The sequence below is a fragment of the Rousettus aegyptiacus genome, unplaced genomic scaffold (genome assembly GCF_014176215.1).
Source record: "Rousettus aegyptiacus isolate mRouAeg1 unplaced genomic scaffold, mRouAeg1.p scaffold_m13_p_2, whole genome shotgun sequence".
NCBI lineage: Eukaryota > Metazoa > Chordata > Mammalia > Chiroptera > Pteropodidae > Rousettus > Rousettus aegyptiacus.
In genome coordinates this window covers 136,142,236-136,166,795 of record NW_023416295.1, presented here as the reverse complement: position 1 = coordinate 136,166,795, position 24,560 = coordinate 136,142,236, and the positions used below count along the sequence as shown (strand labels likewise).

General features: G+C 40.1%; 2 protein-coding genes across 6 annotated transcripts in view; one reads left to right on the top strand and one right to left on the bottom strand.

The window, feature by feature from the left end:
* The window catches only part of PRICKLE1 (prickle planar cell polarity protein 1), a 95,234-nt gene that overhangs the window by 16,473 nt on the left and 54,201 nt on the right, over positions 1–24,560 (bottom strand). The window contains exon 1 of one of the 5 annotated variants that reach the window (XM_036236563.1): positions 17,151–17,213. The exons of 2 other annotated variants lie outside the window; for them this stretch is intronic. The gene's annotated coding sequence lies outside the window, so the exon portion shown is untranslated. Of the gene's footprint in view, positions 1–2,502; positions 2,523–3,133; positions 3,243–17,150; positions 17,214–24,560 lie in introns of those variants that run through there. 2 more of the 5 variants (XM_016123542.2, XM_036236564.1) reach the window with 2 other exon arrangements.
* LOC107499411 (basic salivary proline-rich protein 2-like) lies at positions 2,148–3,697 on the top strand. The gene is made up of 2 exons (XM_016123537.2): positions 2,148–2,470; positions 2,512–3,697. The coding sequence occupies exons 1-2, from the start codon at positions 2,148–2,150 to the stop codon at positions 3,695–3,697; spliced, it is 1,509 nt and encodes a 502-aa protein (XP_015979023.2).

Sequence of the window (24,560 nt, the reverse complement as noted above, 5' to 3'; positions counted from 1 at the left end):
AGCTAATGTCCAGAGCTGTATGGTCCCAGATCCACGACTTAGGATGTCTGACAGATTTTCATAGGTTTTTCTTCCTCTCCCTGCTCTTATGTTTGGATTCCTGCTACTTCCGTCTGTTCTTAAGTAACCTTTTCCCTCTCTCCACAACCAGAAATGTTTTTAAATTTGTTGCTTTTGATATTCTGTAAAGTAGGCAACTATTCTTTGAAAAAGTTTATTTAAAAGTATTTAACATTTTGCTGTGGACAAGGCCTTAGGCATTCCTCACATAAGCACAGTAATCGCTGGTTAGATAACATACAGCATGCGAAGGTGTTACCCAAACTGGGTCAAAGGTAAATTTTGAGACTTAGGTGATTGAAAGGTGATATACCAATATGGAAATACTACATAGGCAAGTCAGAGGGAAATGAGAGTTTGAGGGGGTTAAGGAGAATGAATTCAGTCAGATACAGGTGGAGGTGATAACTGTACATCAGTTTTGGTATGGTTCCCATTATTCGTCATTTTCTTGGACCGAGTCACCAAATCAAATCAAAATCATGCAAATAGAAAACAATAATTTCCAGTGCCTGTCTTTGAAAATGAAGTCTAAGGTCACACCCCTAATTACAAATACTTTTCTCAATGGAATCTCACTCTAGTTCCTACAAGAGGGCTACCTGGCCATGGTAGGATTTCCATGAAAAAGTAATTCTCGTGTGAACATGCCCAAGGGAGTTAGAAATCCTTTGATCACCAAAAATCAGAACAGATACTGATTTGTGAACATTCACAAATCAGTTGGGTTAACATTCCCTAGGGGTCCCCTGCTGCTAAGGGCCATCCATCGCACCACAAACTCCTTAACAACTTCTTTGTTAAACTGCTTGTTAACAAGAAGATGCAAATCACACATACCCAATCAATAGCTACTGATTCTTCCAGGCTAAATATACAGGTGAATTAAATTTAACTAAAGGCTAATTTGGTATTACAGAAACCTGTAACACTTCCATTCTTTTCAATATACAATACACAACCCTTATGACTACATATATTTCCTTGTTTATGGTGTCATTAACTGAAAACTTAAAAAAAATTTTAAAAAGCCTGAGATCTTTAAAAGTTATAGGTGTCAACATGGTTACAATCAAGATTTGAATTTCATAGTAAAGAGATACTAAACTGTCATCTCTGAACCTTTCACACACCCAAAGAGCAAGCAATGCCTATGGTCTGCTAAAGAAAAAGTCACTGCGAACAGAGCACACAATTCAATTTTACTTACATTGAAATGAACTGTAAAGGTAACTATAATAAAATGTTTTTATACAAAATTTTTAAAATAACATAATAAAGGTATCTGAAGACACAACTTGCAAAACTCTTCTTTACTAACACTACTTCATACCAGCCAATTAGTGGCATTAGGCCATGTGCCCTTTGGCATTTTCTATATTTTCCAGGTAAACCTCCATCCAACTTGTACATTTTTCCAACAGCTGAGTGGCCTGTATGTACCATACAACTGCCAAGAAACTATCCGTTTTTCCAAGAGGAAATGTGTACTCTGCAGGGTTTCAAAGTATTCTAATTTCATGCGCAAATACGTTCCAGGACAATAAGACAGACTGCCTAACAAAAGGAGGAAACATGATGACAAAGCACGGTCTTATGCCAGAGCTACGCTTTTGGGGTCGGGTTATTTGGCTGTAAACCGGTATATAAAGACAAAACAAAAATGCATGTCATGGTGTTAGGCGGACCACGCAAGGCACTGCTCTAATGAACTCATTATTTTCCATAATGGGGGACGCAGATCTTTTCTCAAAATCGTGTTCCAGTCGGTCGCCTATTGATTTTTTGAATTTCTATTTTCAACGGCGGCCCAAGGAAACGGCAGCCAGACTTGACTCCAATGTACACACAGACTCAGGTTTCACCCTGTCACCTGTTGGCTCCCGAACAACACTCCTCTTTGTGAAACGTACAGCACTCATTTGAAACAAGTTTCCAGAGAAAACACTTTAAGAAAGTGTTTGAGAAGTCACAAGGCTCGAGTTGTAAAAACAAATTCCACACATAGTCTGGTTTATACTGACATAGATTAATGTGAAAACTCAAGCTTTTGAAAAAGGAGTCGGCAGGGGAGCTCGAGGAAAAGGATGTCACCCTTCTTCGGGAAAATTCAGCGGCAGCTGGCTGTTGGGACTCGGCTGGGTCATTCCATGCCCGCAACAGGAAAGAGACACCTTGGAACAGGCGTCAGCGCCCCCAGCGTCCCGCAATCCCTACCTTCCGCGCGGCGGTGGTGGCTCGAGCCACCAGGGGGCGCCCGGAGCCACGGGTCGCTACCGTCCCTCCGGCCCCTTCTCTGCCTCCCCGGTCTCCCGCACCCAGAGGCCGATCTCAAGACCCAGCGGCTTGGAGCGAACCCCTCCCCGGCGCCGACGGGAGGCCGTGGAGAAGAATCCTCCAACCCAGGGCGGTAGAGTCGCCTTAAAATCCCTTCTTACCCACCTCCTGAAGAAAGCCTCGCGCCGCCTCTCGCCGCAGCGTCACCTCCAAGGAAGAGGCTCGCTCCAAGGCTGGACGGCGGTACCGAGTGCCCGAGGGACCCCAAGTCTATGCCCCAACTTCCGACAAGAAGCCCCCTCCCCGTGGGCGCACAATGACGCGCGCACCCCCGCAGCCCTCCGCGGTCAGTGCCAGGCGTCCGGCTGCCATCAAGCCCCGGGACCCAGACCGAGGGTCCCACCTGCGGTCGCGGGCAGCGGGGCCGAGCGCGGCCTGCAGCCCCTCGGGGTGCCTGCCGCAGCCCGCGCAGCCCCGAGCCCCACGGCGCGCGCTCGCCGCCCACCCGCTCTGCGACCGGCAGAAGCTGGCGGCCGGCGCGGCGTGGCTGCCGAAGGAAAACAGGGCTGAGTGCCCTCCAGGTCACCCTCGCCCACCTATTTCCGGAGGAGACTCCAGCAGGGCGGGGTCCCCAGGGACCCCATTAAACCGCGGCGGGCTGCGCCCCCTGTCACGGCGCAGCGCGGGCCCCGCCCGGCTGGCGAGGGGTCGCCCCCGCCCCCAACCCCGCCGTGACCCACTCTCCCCCTGCCCGTCCTCCTTCAGCCCTCTTTCGGTGCAACGCAGCGATCCTCACCCCTGCAGCTGCAACCAACGAGGGGATCCGGGGAAAGGTCCTACTGCTCCCTGGAGACCCTCCGTCCCAGCCGGCGTCGCCGACTCTGCTCCCTCGGGTTCGAGTTGCCTCGTCCAGGCCACCGCATCCCCCGCGCCCAAGCTCTGCGGCTCCCCAGGATCCTCCGCCGCGGAGAGAAAACCCTCCGTCTCCGCTCTGTACCGGGAGCCCGCCTGGGGCCGGCGATCTTCAAAAGTAACCAGAGCCCGCATTAAAAAAAGTAACCATTTCGCTTCCTGCCGGTCCCACCCTCCGCAGAGCGCAGCGGGCCGGCCCGCCGGCTCGCTATGCCAGCCCGGCTCTGCTCCCCGCTCCGGTCCGCAGGAGGCGCCTGCCCAGCCTGATCCCGCCGCCCTCTTTCCAGGAACTGTCACTGCTGACCGTGCCCCTGGCAGGTCTCCACGAGGTCCCGCGAGCACGTTCCTCGAAAAGTTCCCCTCCCACTTGGCCAGCCTCGCGGCTCCGGCACCAACCTCTGTGCGCTCACTCCACAGCCGTGAGACCCTTAGTGAGGGGAGCAGCTAAGAAGCCAATACCCCAGGACGCTTATGTAAACTTCCCCCTCCCGCAGGTGCACGCGCGGACTACAAAACGCCGAGAGAATATGCAAAGCCACCTCTTGAAGAAATCATCTCCACTCTGCCCATAACAATGATGTCAGCAAATGGCACGTTTAACCAAGTTCTCACTTGGAAGGGCTCATTAACATATGAATTCTTTCCGTAGGACTTTTCTTGCATTTCGGAGTGATTCCTACTGCTTAGCGCAGAAGATTTATTTTTATCAGTAAATAACAGCAAAAGAAAAGGAGCCAGGTCACGGGATGCACTTAATCGAGTACATGAATAAGAATTTTTATAAGTAGGTTATGTGAATATCATTATTCAAACACAAGAACGTGCCCCTTACCTAAGGCTAATCTTGTTTCTGAACTATTTTAAGAGAAAGTGAACCTTGGCATTAGGTGTCCACAGAAGGGACCAAGAAAAGAAAAGAAAAGAAAAGAAAAGAAAAGAAAAGAAAAGAAAAGAAAAGAAAAACCCAGTACCTCAAAGAGAGCCCAGAAATGACAGATTAGTAATAATCTACAGCAGAAGTCTGAATCTTCTCTGAACTACAAAGTTTAATTTCTACAATAGCTTATCACAAGGTTATAAAATGACAAGGAAATGGGGAGAAAAATAGGAGTTTTGCCATGTTATAACAATGCTAGCTAATAAAAGTAATTTAAAACGGTCACCAATACCTTCAATTTCTTTGGTATCCTACTTTATTTTTTTAGGTAAAAGAAAAATCCTTGTACCATCAGGATTCCTTGGGAGTGGTTTGCAACATATATGTTTCTGCAGTATACAACTGAACAATAGCCCATTGTAACTGATTTAAAAATACACAAACAAGTTGCCATAAATAGAGCAGTCAAGTAAGTACCTCTGTGGCCAATTTCTGTTATCTATGTTGCAAAAAGCAAGGCAGCTGAGCAGTTGCTTTTTTTAGTTACTTTTTTTAAAGTGGCAGAGACAAAAAAAAAAATTGTGGCTCTGTTGGTGGGATAGTTTGGAAGCACAGATTGAGAAAACAGGATTTATACCTCTGTTGGCCAATATAGATTCCAGTTTTGAAGATGGTTCCCAAATAGTTCTAAGACAGAGCTTCTCTAGACTTCCCCCTTTGTATGGGGATTTGTGGGAGGGCTGTGTGTGTGTGGAGGGGGGGGGACTTCAAAGGTAACCACTTTCCTCTGTGGAGTTGTGAAATTAACCATGAATACCTAGGTTAGACTTCCTTTTCCTATTTCATTCTGTTAGGGCTTCCTCAGGGAAGTCATCAACTGACAGTATCAATAGGACAGATGTGCAATCAGATTGATTTAAATCAAATCCTAAAGTATCATATCATTATGATAAAGGGATGTTCAGCATGCCAATACTTTAAGCCAGGTGGATCCTTTTTGAAACTGCTTTTAAAGGAGAGCTACAAGTTAGCCAAGGCCACAGAACCCTCCCAACTACAAAGCATAGCAACACTTAATCAGTATTAAATGTCAGCCATTGTAAAGTGTGCTTCCTCTAACGCAGTTACTTATAAATACTGTTTGTTACATTATCAACAGGTACTGTTAGCTTTATTGCCTATTGTTAAGTGATTTTAGTGATGAAAGAGGTTGGAGACAGTTAAAAGCTTCCAACTAGTGTTCAATCTGAATCTAACAGCCTTTTGTCTGGTCTAAAAGGCATTGTTATTGTCAAGGGTGAACTTATGCAGGATAGGGAACAAGGACCCCAATCAGCACCTTTTTGTTTCAGCCAGGTGGAATATTCATTGCTTGCAGTTCACACTTGAGGGAAGGCTGAGAAAGGAAGCTCAGAAATTCACAGGACTTAGTTCCTTCACCCCATTCTGGTCACTGTTCTACTGTCACCTCCTCGGAGAAGCCTTCTCTAACCCCTGCCCCCAATCCCTCCCTTTGTTGGCGCTGCTCCTCTTCATAGCACTTAGCTTGCTTGACATTATATGTCTATTTCTTCATGTTTGTTGTCTTTCTCCTATGCTAGAACATTGGAACTTTAGAGATTCACTCTCTTATTCTCAGCACCTGGGTCACGCCAGGCAGTAGCAGACAAGTTCAATAAACATGAGTCGAATGAATGATTTCTGGACATTCTTCTCAGGCCCTCACACCTATATACCACGCCCGTCTCTAATCTAAAACCAGACTGAACTGCAACGTCCTACTGGAAGAGCCTATGATAGAAAAACAGAAAAATGCCAAGGGCATTTGTTTGTCAAATGCCAGCCAGTTCTATTGGGTCCGGAAGAAAGAGATAAAGTACAAAATCTAAAGCAAACCTTGGTACTATTCCTTAGTTCTTCTGTGATTTGTATACAGTGACCTTGAGGTCTTTTACTGCTCTGTGCCTATTTTTTTCATTTGTAAAACAGACCTGCTTTCTAGTTCTAAGAGTCAGAGTTGTTCTTGGTCTCAGACATTTGGAAGGATTTGTAACTAATTGCCAACAATCTAGGAACAGCCTATTTAATGATTGGATGTCATTAACTTTCTTAATAGAAAAGGGAAACCGAGGGCTCTAGTAGTCATCAAATAACATCTCTCTCTGTTTGAGAGACAGTCGACATATAGAATGTTAAGTAGGGTGACAGTTTTGGTCTTCAGTGGGTACACAGAGTCTTAGAACAGCAGTTTGGTTGTGTTGGCCATGGGTTAGTCTGACTGTGTAGAGATAGAATCACAACGCCTCTATCTAGAATATAATTTCTAATTAAAATGACTTTTAAAATTTTTTCAAAAATCCCCAAGTCATATAGTTTTAGAGTCAACAAAAACCTATGGGATCTTCTATCTTGTTCAGATAAAGAAATGAGAGCCAGAGGAATAATCATAATCATTCTTCATGCTTGCTACCAGATTCGTTACCATGGAAAGCCTAAGTATTGTTCTTTCTTGTTAATTTTAAACATTTCTGTTGTACCTCAAGTTTGGCCGTACATCCTTCCTGTGGGGTCATGGCACATTTGCAAGTTTTAGTTACCATTAGCTGAGTCTGTAGCACCTCCAGGGAAGGGCCCCAAGGCAGATATCAGCTCTTCCAAGAGTTAACAGGCATTATGGTGTTTTATAATAGGTTGCAGTTTCTCTAGGTCTCCAATTACTTTCTTTCCCCTTTGATTATATTTAAAGCAATGTGATTAGAGAGTACTGGTTCTTTAACATTTTCTACACCCAGTCCCTCTTTAGAGTTACTACTTCAGTCCTCCCAGCCAAACATTTCCTCCCCCCACTCCAACTGCCTTTGTAAGGTAAATCCTTCCTTCAAAGCACCCCGATGCATTGAGTTTGGAGTTAGGATACTTAACTCCACTTAAAAGTATCTATTCTCTGTCAATTAATAGATTCTTTGGTGGAGTCAAAAGATATTTGTTGAAGGGCAGTACTATAAGACCTAGACCCTTCCCCCTTAACTTAAGGATTTCCTTTTCTAAATTTCATATTCTATTTATATCTTGATTTATTTCAAAAAGAAAACAAAAAATATATGAGTGGGAAATAAATCATGATACACTGTGATTACACTACAACTGAGGTGTGGCCAAATTCTAATATAGGAATAATAGGAAATATTGCTTAATCCATTCTGGTTAGAAGGTGAAGATCAAGGAAGTGTGAAGATGGGGTGACATCTGAATTGGATTTAAGGATTAAAAGTAGCTGATCAGGGTAATTAATACACTAGAGTTGAGGTAGGGAACAGGGCCTAGTGCAGGTTGAGCCAATTAAAGACTGAGGGCCAAAGGAGCGAGTAGCTCTTCAGCCCATGCTAATGGGATGGGCGGACAGGAAGATAGGAAGCAGAGGCCAGAGAGAGACAGTGCCCCAAGGAAGGCAGGAACAGACTGTGAATGGCTGTGCATGCCAGGACCTCTAAGCTATTCTAGGGGCTATGGGGAGCCACAGAGTTTAAATGAAGAAGAGTGACATGATTGTATCTATGCCCTAATTAGAGAGAGGACAGAGAGAACAGTGTGGAGTAGCCAGATGGGAACAGCCTAGAAGTTGGCCCAGTAATCAAGGGCAGAGAAGACAAGACAGTGTGAATAAATGGATTCATGGTGGCCCTGTGTATATGGCGGGGATCGGAGGAGAGGCAGATGGGGCACTGACATCCCTAAAGGAGTCAGCATGGTTTACCTGAAAGACAACAAACAGTTTAGCCCTGATATGAGTGCTAACCCAAGACCCCAAATATTTTTCACGGCCTATGGGAGACAAACTCAAGGTAATCTGAAACATTTACAAATCTAAGCTCAAAGCTGATCTTCCTGTGGGTATTTAAAATCAATATCTAAAACATAGTTTTTATGTCCTGTAGGGTTAAAGAGCTCAAGGTCCATCGTTAGGAAAGGCACAGGGACATGATTAGATTATCTGTGTCCAAGACCCAACCTAACTAACTGCTACTGCAGAGATCAAGGCTACACTGTAAAGTGAGTGTAAGAGGGGGTCTACAATCGAGCAGTTAGTGTTTTATGTAAAACATTAAATAACAAATATTGCTTTGTCTTAAATTTTAAAATTATACAATATTTGCTGCTCTAGTCCATGAACTACACACTCAAAGCTATTTCACTCACCTGTTTATTTTCTTATGCTACTTAAACTCTCCACCTAAAATGGTGGATTCTCCACAAGGGAAAATCTGGGCCAACAAAGGCATGCTGGCTTTTAACACTGTTAACTGTGTGCTATAACTAATCAAGGTGTTCTTAGAGAGGTGTCAGCAAAGAATTATTTCAAGCAGCCAGAAGCCTCTTGCCAAAAAGAAAAAGGTCAGCAAAGCTTTCCATAACATTTCTTTATCTTATCTAAGATCCCAAGTCCCTTTCTGCAACTGTGGGAATTTAAAGGAGGTGATTTTGTAGTGGAGACTGGTTTACAAGCTTTAATTAGATAGTGTCAGGGCCAGGATTTGGAATTCAAATTATTCTGCTGGTCCCGAGTCACATAGTTCCAGATAAGTAACAGTCTTTTGATGCAAGTTACTTTTAATATTTCCTTTCTCCTTTATGCTTGGAGCTTTAGTATCTTCAACACTGAGTTTGCATTGAATTATAGAGGGGCTAAGGGCAGGGATCTTGTCTGTTCTGTGTAGTGATATATCCCAAATGCAGAGACACACAGGCCTGGTACATTAGGCACTTTGCCTGGTACATAGGGGATTCTCAGTAAATATTTGTGGAGTGATGAGTGACTGTTCTGTTTTCATTTGATCTTCCCCAGAACCTGACTCAGACCTTGCTCATACTAAGCACTCCCATTTAGATCTCGATTATCGGTCCATTAATTTTTTTTCTTTATTTGTATTTGGATTTTTTTAAAAAGCGAGTCAACTAATTTGAGATTCAATTTTCAAGCTTTGATATTTAAAGGAACCTTGTCAAATTTATCATTTAGGTAATTTGTTCTTTGTGGCGGATAACATCTGATATGAACTTAAATGAATTGGCTAAACCGAAACTCTCTTTAGAAAGCTCAAATTTCTAAATCATACTCTCTACCCACTTCCAAATCAATACCCTCCTTCCTCCTCTATTCCCAGTCTGTTTATGGTACCACCGAGTAAGACAGAAACCTGATCATCACACACGTTTTCTGTACTGTAGCTGCCTGCCTTCTTGCCTACCCTCATTCAGTTACTTACCAGATTTTGCATCCTTTAACTTTTCTGTTGATTCTGAATCCCTCCTCTGTACCCTAATGACTACAGCTGTCCATCTTCCATGCCCTACAATGCTACAGCAGCCTAATTCATCTCCACAGGTCTTCTCATTTCTACATTCTTTCTCCTTCACTTTACCACAAATCTAATGGTGCTATCCTCCCACTTTAAAATCCCTTGGTCAAAGTTTTCCCAACACCTGCACAGGATAAAATTAAGGTTCTTTGGAGTGAGGACCTCCATTTCAGGCCCTACTGATCTCTCCAACTCTCTCCATCTCTTGCCATACCTCACTTTAGGCTCTGGAACTGGTGGTTTCCCACCATATCATGCTGTTTTATGACTAATTCTGCTGTTTTATCTACTTGGAGCTGTCTAGCCACTCACTTTTATTTGCCTGGCTCACTCTTCCTTCAAGACTTGACTCAGGGTGGGTCCAGGAAATGTCTCCTGAAGTCTTGTTAGACCAAGGGCTTAAACCGCCACTGCTCTAGGACCCTCCGTTAGTCCCAAGACTCCATCTTATTCAGGCCAATTCCCTCCACAAAAATTACTGCTTATTTTCTTTTGCAATTAGAAATTATATTAACTGGAATAACGAGATACTCTTCCTATGTGCACACAGCTTTGGGATAACCCAGAGGCTCAACCTTTCCACTCAGGAGCTGCACCAATAAAGACGGTCTATAGTCACTATTTTGGTTAGTATTAGTGTATGGAAGAGATATGTTTTTCAAGAAACACACTTCTGGTGTTTCCAGCTCCTTCAAAGAGCTTTCCCAAATGCTTCTATTCTCCTTCTGCCAAGCCAGTCCCAAACAGTTCAGTATCCAGCTATTCTGAGTGGAAGCAATCATGTTGGATTGCTGGATTAACATAGACCACAGCAAGCATGACACCCCTTCTTGAGTGGTCAGCTCATAATTTCAAGTATGTTCATCTTGTCTCTAGACTAGATGTTTTTGTGAGCATACCTGACCCCGTCTGTTATTTCACAGTACTGAGCATAACAAAGATGACTTGATGAAGTGGCCCTTGGTTACATACAGTGGATTTTGGTAAGGTGCAGAAGGCAGGACTACATGAGTGGACTTTTCTCCAGTCATTTACATAAGTAACACACCCTGAAGGGGCATAGGCTATAGTTCCATATGCAAAACTGCCTGATCCAACACCCCTTTACAATGATTCAAATCCAAACCTCTAAGACACAACCAAATCCTTAACAGCCTGTTGTGGACCACAGTGAGGAATAATTTTTAAGGCACGACATAAATGTAAAGTGACAGGAGATCTATAGCATCAGCCTCAGAGTCTGTGGGATAGTGAAACTGGAAGTTAGATTACTCAGAGACAAAACATAATTCTTAGGCTAAAGGTGAAAGTGGCTGGTATAGAAAGTGAAGGATTTTCTAAGGAAAGCCTGGGTGTGCTTTTTCTGAAAATGATCATGGCGAAGAAGCTCTGTCAGGGATAAAAGTGGGGTCTGAGTGGTTCTAGAGGCTGGGAGCATCCTTAGCACCCTTGAGGGAAAGGAAGCATTGCCTTGGGGCATTCCATTGAGTGCCTGGTATAGGGCCTTCCTTTCAACAGGTATTCACCGACTCAAAGACAGTGGGAACTCAGTATAGAAGGAGGAGTCAAGTATGTATTAGAATTGAATGTCATTTTGGATGTTTAGTGTGATGTTACTACATTTTTTTTTGGTGATATACTAAGAACACAATAATGCTAAATAAATTTCCCGTATTATTATTATAGCAGATGTAACAATTTATAGAGTATTTGTATGCTAGACATTGAACTAAATTTTGTACATATATATATTTTTAAATCTTTATAACAACATAACGTAGATCTTATATTCCTCATTTTACAAATGAGAGAAGTAAGGTAAGTTGCTTAACCACCTAATCATCAGCTAATTAGTTCAAGAGACTGGATTCAAAACCTGGTCTGACATCAAAGCCTGTAAACTGCCATGTTATTTGCTTTTAAAGCAGAGCTTCTTATAAATAGCAAAATAAAAAATGTTGCTTTCCCCAACTTGTCCTTCAGCAACATCATCAGAAAGTAGGAAGAATAATTCCAGAAGTTTTAAATACTGGGTTATTTTAGGTAGAAATAAAGCAAGAACTGTCAGTCTCACTTAGGGAAGCTTAATGATGATATACTGGCTTTGCTGGCCTCTAGGACCAAAGAGTTGTCAGCTCAAAGGAGTTGGACACCCCCCATCTGCAACCCCGGGGGCCCTCAGACAAATGAGACCCTGAGCAGTTCACTGAATCATTTTAATTTCTATGGATACAAAATCATTTTATTGTCCAAATACAACAAAACTGCTGTGTATGTGAAGATCATTTATATAACAGTTGCTCTGTTGCCTATTAAGTCATTACCAGTGTCAGGGCGTACTAAGCTCTTACTCAAATATGAGTATCACTCTCAGACGGGTTCAGCAGCCCAACCATCACCTCCTTAACTTAAAGGCAAATTATGCTAAAGAAAGGACAAATCATAAGAATGGTTCAGTTTATCACTTGTGTGTAACCCATTCCACTGAACACATCTCACATGACATCCTGAAGGCAAAAGGCACTGAAGTAATGCAGCCATTAATAAACTTGTCAGACAAAATTGATTACAGCTCAACTCCCAGAACCCTAATACATTATTTTTTTATTTTTTTTAAGGTCCTTCAGCTCAGTTGCAAAAATGAGAAAAGAAGACAATGGAATTAGTAATCGGCCTAGCAGCTTTTCTGGGCCATTCTAATGCCCAATATGTCCCCTTAACAAAATTTCTTGCAGATGAGCTCAAATAATAGGGGACTCATATTACATCACATAGGCTGGTAAAGACAATCCGCTTCCTACTGAACGGCAAACATTTTTACTTAACACAAAATTTAGTTCTAATTTAAGACTTCTGATTGCATTATTGTTTATGTAATAGATAAAACCATGTTTTTGTTTTTGTTTTTTCATCATGAACCATTTCTGAAGTTTTTAGCTTTCAATAAATTCTAAAAAGATTTCAGGAATTTCTGAAGTACTTTCTCTACCTTTTGGAAAAATACATTTGGGAGGGGGAGGGAAGCAATTTAGTGAAGACTGAAAATATCATTAAGAAATAGTTTTATGACATATCATGTTTTTAGAATATGAAGAGTCAAAGTTTTTTTTTGAAAGAATCCAGCGATATGATTAGACAACAACTTCAAACGGAGACGCCACTCAAAAGATTAAAGAGGAGGGCGAATTCCTACACAAGCAACACTTGAAGATCGTCTTCTTTCCCAAGAATCTTCTCAACATGAAACTGTCAAATCCCTAAGAATACCTTTCATGAAGTGCAGTTGTTGTTGTTGTTGTTGTTGTTTCGCAATCAGGCATATTAAAATCTACAGAAAAATACTGGTCACTCTGTTTCTCACACCTAATTAAAAGAATTCTTAGAGAGAATAAATATGATGATCCTTTAAAGCCTATAGTAGGAACATCTAGGCATTTTCATGCTGATGCTTTGTAATAAATTTAGAGTCGAATTAATTATAAGAGGAAAACTAATTCAAGATGACCACTAAGTGTGCTACCTACCTACATTGCAAATTTTCTGTGCATTGTGAAGAAAATATTCACTGTCGCCATCATTGGTGACATTACCTGGAGAAATTAGGAAAAAGTGGGCTGGGGCCTCTGCCATGTTACTCCCAGAAACCTCCCAACAGGTATGTCAGCCATGACCCTCACTGGCTAGATTCCTGGTGGCAGTTTTTCTTTTGAATAGAGGAGGAACCGACAGGTAATTTACAGAATAGCTTGGAAGTGAATGGACGTTAACACTTTTATTTTGTTTTGTTTTCCAGATGTTCTTGAAAGGGGGAAATACAGAAATACTTAACTAGGATACTTAAAAGGTATGATTTAAAAACAATTAATTTCTTCTCTGCTCTTTTCTAGTTCTAACTCTCAGGGACCCACATTTTATACTGGAATGTATTTTTGGGGGCAGATGGGAAAAAAGGGCCAGATTTCAGATGTCTCTTTTCTCTATTTCTTTCCTTCGCCGTAAGGCTTTCTTTATGGAGCTTTCAGTCTTAGGTTTCCATAACCTCCTAATGCAAAACAGGCTAAGAAGAGCAATGAATATAACAAACCACATGTTGCTTTGCTTTTCTTTTTTGAGGAGGAAAAAAATCCATCTTACAAGAAGAGTATGCAAACTTAGCTGTTAACTGAAATAAAAGATGTTTTAAAGGTTTCTTAACCCCAGTCATGGCCATCTTGTAATATTTTAAAATATGAACTGAAACATATGATTATGATAAACTCTGATTTTACTTAAAAGCAAACAGAAGATGTTAAAACCATGGATAACAGTTTACAAAATTAATTTTGACTTACGAGGCAATCTGAATATTTTCACCTAGGCCAAAGATAAGAGACACAATAAAAAATTAACTTCAAGGATTTCATTGTGAAATTGGACACTAGTGCATTCTGAACTCTGGATTAACAATCTATATCTGGGCTTCCACAGACTTGCATAAATTATTCAAAAATTTTATGGCTCAATTCAGCTGTCAAAGAGAAGAGCCTTTTGACAACACTTCACACCTGTTACTTATCTAGTAAAGTCCTGGGCTTAGTTACTCCCACCTGGGATGAGCATGTCCAGACTTCCCTCACACTCACTTTACACAAGGGAATAGGTTCTTTGGAGTGCCGGGTAGTAAAGAAATTAAGACACACTAAAATCCCTGGAATTTTCCCAAAATAGGCTGTCACAATACCAATCTTAACTAAAGTAACCACTGAGAAAGGAGCACAGACCTTACAAAACCATCACAAGATATGTTCTATTTAGAACTCTTCAAGGTAACATATACATACATACACCCACAACAGTGAAGAGCTACTGACTTCAGATTCTGTTCTAAGGAAAGAACAACCAAAAATAAATAAAGAGTAACAGAAATTATGCAAGCTAACTTTTCTTCTGGGTCTTATAGGAAATGTGAATGCAGGCTATTAGTGACTCCATTTTATTTCTTTATTCCTCTCCCGAAATCAATACCCATCAGAATATTCCCAGCTGCTGGGGTAATTCTCAGCTGTGGGAATCTTTGATTTACCCTCAAACCTTTTTCATCCACTGACTCAACTCAATAAAGGGATGAAGCCTCAGTCAAGTGTGAGATTCCTACAACCTCTACAAATAACCTCTCTGTGGTCCTTCTATAGTCAATCTGCATATCATTCAAGGGGGTTCTAGTTATTGAATATGTGACAAAGGGCGTTCTTGGCAAAAGAGGTTTGAGACAAACATCAATATAAATTCTGAGTCTGTGGCAAAAAAAGAAACAAAAACTTACTTCCTTACAAAAATCATATGTGGATTTTAGAAGTTCTACATAGTAATAATAATCACACTGAAATATCGATTCTGCTGATGGTTTTTTAAAAAGGGAGATGAGACGCAGAGAAAAGTGGGATCCTAGGAAAAGCCTACATCATAAAATGTGAAAGTACTTAAAAAGCAGGGGATGGTAAAAGTTGAAGGCAGATTTCTGCAAACAGAGCCAGAGTAAGCTCAGAGGCGCCTCTCCTGGACAGGCATCCTGGGAGTGATGCCAGGAAAGGAAACTTCTAGTTCAGGGAAATTCGGTGGGCAGAGTACAGGAAAATCGCTTAGTTTTAATTCAAGTGTCTTTAAGGAGAATATTCTGGCAAGGAACAAAAGGGTACCTGCTTCCAACAAAAGCATATTGAGTGGGCAGAAAATCTGACTAGAACGAGGGTCACTCTGAAACTGACTCCACAGATGGATTACTTCTCTCTTTTGGTGGTATCCGAGCATGGCTGGGACATTAGAAAGCAATTTTGATGCAAACTTGGCTGTGTCTGAAAATAATATTAATTGACATTTGTATTATTTAGGACTCTATGGTTGCAAGTAACGGAAACAAATTTAAGGAGAAAAAAGGTGGGGTGGTGATAATTTACTCGAAGGATATAGAGATGTCTCAGGAAACACAGGGCAGGAATGTAGCTGCGCTTCAGAAAATGACTTTGATTCAGAAATGGAAACCCTCAGAAGTCTAGGCAGTATACTTTCTCTGTCTTCTGTCTCTGCTTCTTTCTGGTTAACACTTTATGCTTCTCTCCTCACAGACAAGACTTTGTGGTTCCTCAGTCTATGAGGTTAGAATCCAACATGACTGCCAAGGACCTACCACTTGACCCTGTTTCCATGGGAATAGATAGATTTGGATTTGAATTTGGGAGTGTGCGTACTATGGGCTGCAGTCCAGTAATTCCCAGAGAAGGTGGAATTGTTTTGTTCTGCACAGATACTCCAAAAATGTCTATTAAATGGATTTAAAAATTCTCTTTGTAGAGGCAAGAGTATCTACTGTTAGATATTATGGATGGGAATTAGGTGGCCCATTTTAGTGGTGATCAAACAGCAATGAATGGTGAGCTGACTAGAATTCACCTAGAAAGTCTTACAGATGCCTGGATCATATCCCTATAGATTTTGATTCAGTAAGTCTGAGTTAGGACCCAGAAATTGCATTTCATACTGTCTCCCTGGGTAATTGCAATTTTTAGGAGGGTTTAGAAACCATTGGTCTACAGAAACCATTCATCTTGGTCAGTAGCTCTTCTAAGACCATGGTAAATTTGTAGAATGAGAAGGAGGAGCTACTTTAAGTTTTCCTTGAGCAGTCAATGAAAAATTCTACTGGATACCCCAAGGTCTTCAATATTGCTCCTGAAGTAGTCATGCTTGATGAGTAAATCTCAGATTTTTTTCATGAAAAGTTCTGAAAGAATAAATGTCACTTTAGGGATTTAACCCACCTTCAGTTGTCTTTCTCAAGTGAAAGCTAACTTCTCTTTTATTATGTTAGGCAAAACTATTCTTTTGGTTTGGCTTGTGCTGGTTTTAATCCACAAAACCTTTGAAAACTTTGATTTCTCATGGATGTTTGTAGAATGGATTAAAAAAACATGAAATGAGAAATTTGGAAATTAAAGCCAATTCACATCTAATATTTAAACCCATTGTTTTGGGGGTATGCAATGCTCGATTTTAATTATGCATAGTTTCTGCAGTTTCAACACATTTCCTATGCATGAACTCCACTCTCATGAAGCTTTTGAGGCAAGTGCTGCTTCCACAGATATAAATTAACTGCTGTCCTGCTGGGTAGGGCTGTTGAAACTTGAAGGCTGCTGGGCAGCTGCTGTCTCCCTGAGTTTTGAGTGTTCATTAGTGTCCCAGCACATGGGCACATAGCAGGCAGATCACATGTCATTTGGGGGTCAGGGGGTACTTACTGAAAATACATAAGCAGATCAAGTTGTGTAGACAAAGTAGAAAAACAATAAATCACATGACCCTTACAGACATAAGATGGGAAGGTGTTTGAATCCTTTTGAATTAAATGTACACTAATTCACGGGGAGAGTACTATATTGGCAGAGGACAGAAAAGGTTTCCCCTATCCTACAAGCCGCTATTTGCCTCAAAGTGACAACTAACAAATGATTCAATCTGTTCACAACTGTATGTATCTCTTGCTCTTCTCTGCTACATTAATTTTCCTTTCTTCTTGCATCAGTTCTACAGCTTTTCTCTTGTTTAGTCTTCTGATTTGTTTTATTGCACGTGAGAATTTTTTCTTGACCTATGATCATATTACTGTAAAGAATTCTTCCGGAGGAACTAACCTGCAGTCCCCATCACACCATCAATGGAGGTGGCATCTGAGCAGGCAGCAGAGCCTAAATGATGTCGATGGACATTTCCAAAGCCCGCGCATCTGTGTCGATTTAAGGCAGAGAAACAGACGATGACTATGGCTAGTCATCTGATAGATGACACATTAGCTTATCACCGAGCTGAATTGCAGTATTGACAGTATTAATTTTTCCTCATTAGCCACAGAACAAGGTAAATACATATCTGAGGATTCACAGTAGGATAAGATCACAACTCCTGTTCCTATGTGATTTTTATCAGAATATGAAATGCAATTACGTCCATCTCATTTGAATTAATCCACCAATTTGTCACTTTTGTGTTTTATAAAAGTTAATTCTATAAGAAAACAAAAGTGAAAATATATTTTAATGATGATTGAGGTCACTGCTTTAAACTTTTTAAGAAATTATGAAAAGACAACCATTTTTTTGTAATGGTTATAGTGGAAATCAAAAGTATGGAGAATGTCTCTGGGCAGGAGGGAGGGAATAGGAAAAGAGGCAAAGGGTGGACTGTTGGCCTTGGACTAAGTGTTTTTATAAAGGATCCTCCACACTCTTACTGCTTAAGGGCACTATGAACTTTATTACATGTAAGGCACTAATCTTAGTACAATGAACTTTCCTTTTAGAATATCCTGTACCATTACCTTGAACATTTTTGGCTTAAAACTGAAGTACGCCTGAACATTATATGTAATGTAATTCCCACAAATGAGCTACTGTTTGGAAAAAAGAAAAAAAAAAAAGGCAAGTGGTCATAAATCTGTAAATCCCTGCTTCAGTTTTCAAGATAGCCTTTATTGGTCTGGGCTCAACAGTTTTAGACATAAGTATACAACATTTACCAAATTAGAAGTGTAAAATTCATCAACAGGACTCATTGATAAAGAACCGTTGTATAGATTTATTCTTCAGAGCTTTATTTATTATTTATAAATAGGTTTATTATTTATTCATTCATTTGTGTCAAGGAAAAATAATAGGGAGAGAAATCTGCTTTAGGTCAAATATGTGCAAAATATCTCAAAATTGCCTGGCTCCAAACACAGATGGGCGGAAAGGTCCTGAAAGCAGTGAAAAGGAAAAAGAGTGGCAGGGAGGTGAGTGGGGTGTGCTTTCAGGGGCCTTGGGAGTCTGTGGAGCTCCACCCAAGGCTCGAACACAGGGGGAGGGCAAGGCTTGTCACAGCAGGTCTGTTTCTGCCACTAACTAGCTCGAGGACCTTTACCCCTCGGGACCTCAGTTTTTCATCCACAAAACGGTAGATGATCTGTAAAGTCTTTTAGCAGTGAAATCCTATAATTCTCTAATTTCTTCAGTATAGAAAACCTGGGAACAAAGGTCAACTGTATACAGATAGGCTACTTTAAACCAAAAGGCTGTTTGAGAACTTGTTGCTACACCCCAGAGTGGTGAAGTAGAAATGACCGCATCTATTCCCTTCGAGAGAAGCAGCCTGTCAGTGCTGGGCCCTGCTCTTACAGAGAAGACCATAGACTGTGGTGAGCCTGACAGTCTGAGCAGCCGCACGACCCCGGTTTTGTTGTTTTGGGGTTCAGAAGTATAAAATTTCAACTAAAAGTTCCTAGGCACGTACCCTAAATTCTCTACCTCATCTGCAGCTTCTTAGTCTGAAATGAAAATTTCTATTTTGGGAAACCATCTAGAGATGCATTTAGGCTAACATGAAGGAAAAGTTGGAAAGCAAGCTCGAACATAAAACATAGAAACTCTCAAAGAACTGTTGAAAAAGGAAAATGAAATTCTTCCTTTAAAGTGCAGTCTAGAATGAGCTTCTAAAGGACTTTTAAAAAAATGTTCCTACAGCACCTGTCACTTCCCTTTCATATTCTTTTCACCCTTTAATTATTTGTTTGATGTCTGTGGTCTCTGTTGGGCTGGAAGACTTGTAAGGATGGAGAACAAGATTGGCTTTGCTCAGTGCTATATCTGAGAACTTTCCTAACACCCATCACAGAGTAAGGACTGACAAAGGTTTGTTGAGTGACTGAATGGCCAAATGATGAATGCAATTAACATTATGAGAATATCCAAGATGTGGAACACTCAGGATACTAAAATGTCAATTAAAAATGACTACTATTTATTCCATTTTTCAACTTCCTATTCTACCAATGACCTTTCCTAAGAAATAACTCATGCCATTTGGTCTGAAGGATAATTAAGATCATTTTTCAGTCAGAAAGCCTAACATTTTCTTGAAAAAGTCTTTCACTGAATTTCATTCATATTTTATTTCTGGTATAAGTAATCTCTTTTTTTATGAGTAAACAAATAATTCTCCCAGATTAATGCTATTTCCCCCTAAATCTCTATTGAGATGGGGATTTGGAAGGTTTGCATCTCTGTAAAAAAGGAACCCATGCCCTACACCTGTGTTATTACAGATGCGCTTGAAAAACCTTTATTTACATGCCTAGCAATAACACTAACCTACCACAGTAACTGCTCCAACACTAACTTGCTCCTCCCTTAAGAGCTCTAATAAAAAGTTGTGTGATAAAAATACCAAGCCCTGCTTATCTTAAAGATTCTTCCTAGTTCAAAGGGTCAGTTTCACACCAGGGTCCCAAGTCTTATCAGCAGGCTCTTCAGAGCCTTGTCATTGTAAAACAAAGGATTCTTCCCACTGGCATGACAATGGTACAATCACCAGACACTTCAAAAGAAGCAGGCACGCACAGAGGATGCCCTGAGTTTGCCCCTCACTGTGATGTTTACACACACGTTCCAATAGCTCATCCCACAACAAAGGCCAGGCAGGATAGTCAAGGGCATCATGTCTGCAGAGTAGTCAAGGACTCTCAGTCTCTACCAATAAAGCCAGGGGGAAACTTCAGTTTAAACACCATTTACTCTAAACACTGTGTTCACAAAAGACAGGGTCTCATTATTCTACGAGGGCGAGGAAGCGGCCAGGGGAGTGGAAGCTGAGCTTCGGGGCTACGTCCTCCCCACATAATTAGAGAGAAAGAGAGAGAGAAAGAAGTATGTCTGCAGGTAATGTAGAATAACCTGCAGGTGTCCACATGAATTTTGCAGATGTGGATAAAAATAAGATTAAAAGACTATACTAGTTTGTAGGATGCTAAGAGAAGGCCTACAGGTATGAGGGTAACAGAAAAGAATTTATTGAATTCCATCTGAGGGTCTGGCCTTGTGGTGGGGGCTCTGATCTGTTGGCCTTATTTGTTTAACTTCCCTGAAAATCAAAAACAAATACTTACTTTCCCAAATCAGGTTCCAGGAGTATAGAAATCCAGTATCTGCAAAAATGACTGAAAAGCTTACCCTAGAGGTTCTCCAGCCCTTTCTTGGAGACATGTATCAGAGACATGTATAAATAGTATTATTTCAAAGAAACCCAGGCATCCAGACACTTGAAGCAGGAGGCCAACTGGGGAACAGCCTGATCTCTTTTTGATCAAAGGTTAAGTTGTAAGGTTTTCTTTATTTCTCAAATCCTGCGCTTTGTACATTCTAGGCTTTCAAGCATGTTTTAAAAACAAGCAAACAACCTCCCATTATTACAGGGGAACCTTTGAACTTTGCAAAGAGCTTGGTGGCCTTGCTAAGGACCAATAAGACTCTGCAGTCTGGGAAGCTAGCATCTGCATCTGATTCTCCTTTATACGTACCATCCCTCTGCCCCACTGGGGTTGTGCTATTCAAGCAACCTTGCTCTTTTCAGGTTTCTGTCTTTGGTTCAACCCCAATGATGTTCTTGAATGCCTAACAGAATGGTCCTACTACTAAACCAAATAAAGAGCTCACGCAAAGTTCCCAGAGAGTTGGACAGATTTGTTTTGTCAAGTAATAATTTCAGTGAGCATTTTAAGTGTGCCTAGTGTGTGTCTACTCTATTTAAAATTGCATCCCTGCTCTCTCTTCATAGCACGCATCCCCATCTAACAGACTGTGTATTTTACATAATCATTTTGTTTGGCTCTTATCTCTGTCCACCTTATGCCCCCTACCCAACTGGAATGTAAGCTCCACGAAGACAAGGATTTCTAGTTTTGTTCACTGACATAGCTTAAGAACCTGTTGCATGGTAGGTACTCAATTAATATTTGTCACATAGATGTATATAAGAAACTGCAGGAGACTGGGGTGTAAAGATGAGTAAGAATGGCTCTTTGCTCTGCAGTAACTTGCGATCTACTCCCTGTATTTATCTGTCTTCAATGTTTTTCTCATTTTTTGTTTCCCTCTCTCAAAGCTTTAGTGTCTCTTTCTAAAAATTATTATACAATAAAACATGGATACAACCTCATTGTATATTAGGAAGCTATTCAATTTAGTACATACAGTAGTCCCAAGACTATAACCATTCCAAAATACATTTGTTGCTTTTCGAAATCCTTTGAGGCATCATCATTGCAATAAAATAGTCCAACAGTTGTACGGTATACAAATATATCCCCGAATCATGAAACATTAATGGTCTAATAAAAGCAATTAGTTTCAGATTGCAACAACTGAAACTACGTCTTCTATTTTGGGATTTAGAAATCTTTTATTTTCTGCATTTCATATTTTCCTCTGCATGTGCTGGAAAACTATTAAATCCCCCTGGCAGATAGTCAGATAGGTCTCTTATCTCATGGTTCTTCAATGGAAGAACAAAAATCGTCATCTTTTTTTTTTGTCTATCGTCGGTATTATACAAATACAGCTTAATTATTGTTATAAAAGAATGATTTCATTAACACATGCAGACCAACAGAAACTCTTGGGAAACTCAAGAGCTGATGAGCTAAAAATAAATCTGAATAATTTATTTGTCATATATGTTGTCAAAGGACTTGTTGAATTAAAAGATCTACATTACCAAATTAAAAGAACAAAGTTCCTTTGACCATTCTATTCTATTTTCCATTTTTAAAATTTCTGTTTAAAATTTAATTTCATCAAAATGATAGTTTAAAAATCAAACAATTCTAAAAGGCTTGTTTTGAAGAACAACAGTCCTTTGCTTCTTTTCTTTTCTGCTCCCCAAAGGTAACCATATTCAACTCTTTTTACTAATTCTTTTACTATTTATCTCCACTTCTCTAGATAGCACAAAGATGTTACTACTTCGAATTTTTTCTATTTTTTTTTAAACACGTTCTCCATTAACTTCTACTTTCGCCCTATCCATGTACCCTTTCATGAGAGGAAAGCTTGTTGAAATCTTGCATGTCTGATATTATCTCAGTCTACCCTTGACTTCAAGTCAAAACTGATCTTTCCTATACTTTTGAGGCACTGCTCTGCTGTCTTCTAGCTTCCAGTATTTCCAGTCTTACTTTTCATCCTTTACATGAAACATTTTTTTCTTCTCTGAAGGGTCGTAGGACCTTCTATGGTCCTAGCATTCTAAAATTACCTGTTGATATATCATAGTATGAGTCCGCTGTTAAACACTGTACAGAGTATTTGATGAGCTTTTGTCTTCCGGTTCAGGAAAATTTATGAAATTGTTTTCTTGATGATTTTCTCCTCCTGTTTAGATGTTGAATTCCTGGAACACACTTCCAATTTTCTCATCTTTTCTCTCCTATTTTTCATTTCTTAGTGTTTTTATTTTACTTTCTATCAGATTTCCTACATTGTAGCTTCCAAGACTTCTAGTGAATGGTTTTCCATTTATTCTCTCTTATTTTTAATTTTCAAGAGCTCCTTTGTCCATAAACATTCCTGTTTTATAACTTTCTATTCTTGTTTACTGGGTACAGTATCCTTTCTCAGACACTATTAACAATAACTAATTTTCAAGTGTTCTCTTTCCTGGGTGGTCATATCTGTTGTATCTGTTCTCTCTCTCTGTCCATTTCATAAATATTTCTTCCAATGTCTGAAGATTCTTGACTATCTGTTCATATTTCAGAGTGAGACACTAAAAAGCTGACTAGAAGCTGCTTATATTTGGGAGGATGGGGGCACAGAAAGGGAGCTTTTTGATTCTGTTTTTACTTTAGATAAAAATGACATAGGTTGTATTGTTTCCTTTGTGAACCCCTAAAGTCAGTATCTTTACTTGTATTTCATATTTTGGCTAACCAGCTTCTCGAGAGAAGACTCCCTCATCTTCTGCCTACAGTCTGACACCTAGCTGCATAATGTGGAAGCCAAGTTGAGACAGGTGACCTGATTCCTCTGGTTTTGGTGAGGTACCCCTCCCTCAGCTGTGCCTGGTGTCCCACAATCTAGAGAGCCTCTATTCTGTCCCTACCAAAGTAGAAATCTTGAGCCTTTTGGAAGTTCTAAGATATAACTTATATTGCTTCTGAGCTTTCTCCACATCTAGATTAGGATCTGCTTCCTTGGGTCTTCTGTCAGTTACCAATTATTTTGTTTGCCAGCCTCCAAAATCTGTTATTTTTTTCTTTCCTATTCTCTTCATCTTTGTGGGTAACCTCCTTTTAAAAAATAACTTACTGGCATCTTAGTGAAATTTTGAAATAAGACAGAGCTAAATGTATGTATTTAACCTGCCATCTTTAACCAGAGGTCCCTATTTCATTTTCTCCATGGTTTTTTAAGTCCATCTCCAAATATCAGCCTCATCGTCTCCTCCCAACTCAAAGACACTTTGTAGTTCTTAAGGTCCACGTCAAAGGAAGAGGAGAGGAATTTTAGTTAATAAAAGGCAAATGTGTCCTTAAATACTTAACTGGGCATTTAAGAAGAGTAGGGTATTTTCTTTGGTAGTTGAAAAATGTTTTTGTTTTTGTTTTCCTACATAATATATGGGTTTCTTCATGCACACCAGATAGACCTGAATTTCTGGAGTGTGAAGGGGAAATTAATGGGTCTCAGGCTGTCTCTTCTAGAATTGAGTTTCTAATTCTAAAAACAAGAGAATTTAAAACCCAGCCTAATACAATGCCTTCATTCCATTAGTAAGAAAACTGGTTTAACTGTAGAAGTTAGCTAAATTAATAGCATCAGACATTTCTGAGAACAGATATCTGGATAACATTGTGATCACTTGCCTGCTAACAAGGATGATTTTTTTTTTTCAAATGAAGTATCTTTCCCTAATAAGTAGAAACAATAAATACACAACATGTTGAAATCCATATGTTGTGAATTTATTTTTTAGCAAAGCAAAGTTATTTAAGTTCTGACACTAACAACAGCTGCCAACTTAATTTGAAAGTGTTAAAAATAGCTCAGTGGTCCTTAATTTTTCTATATTTGTCCTTGCATCTGTCTTCCAATTTTAAAACTATGACACTATTGATTCACATATATTAAAGTTATAAGATAAATTTTATTTTTATTTTTAATACATTTATTTAATACATTTATTTATTTTTTACACTGTATATACATAATTTTTTAACTTTTTAAAAATTTTCC

What these genes read in the sequence shown, in the direction of transcription:
- LOC107499411 (XM_016123537.2), top strand. Translation starts at nt 2,148, where the DNA reads ATGTCACCCTTCTTCGGGAAAATTCAGCGGCAGCTGGCTGTTGGGACT. An exon ending in GAATCCTCCAACCCAGGGCG is followed by an intron (nt 2,471 to 2,511) that starts GTAGAGTCGCCT and finishes CACCTCCTGAAG; the next exon opens with AAAGCCTCGCGCCGCCTCTC.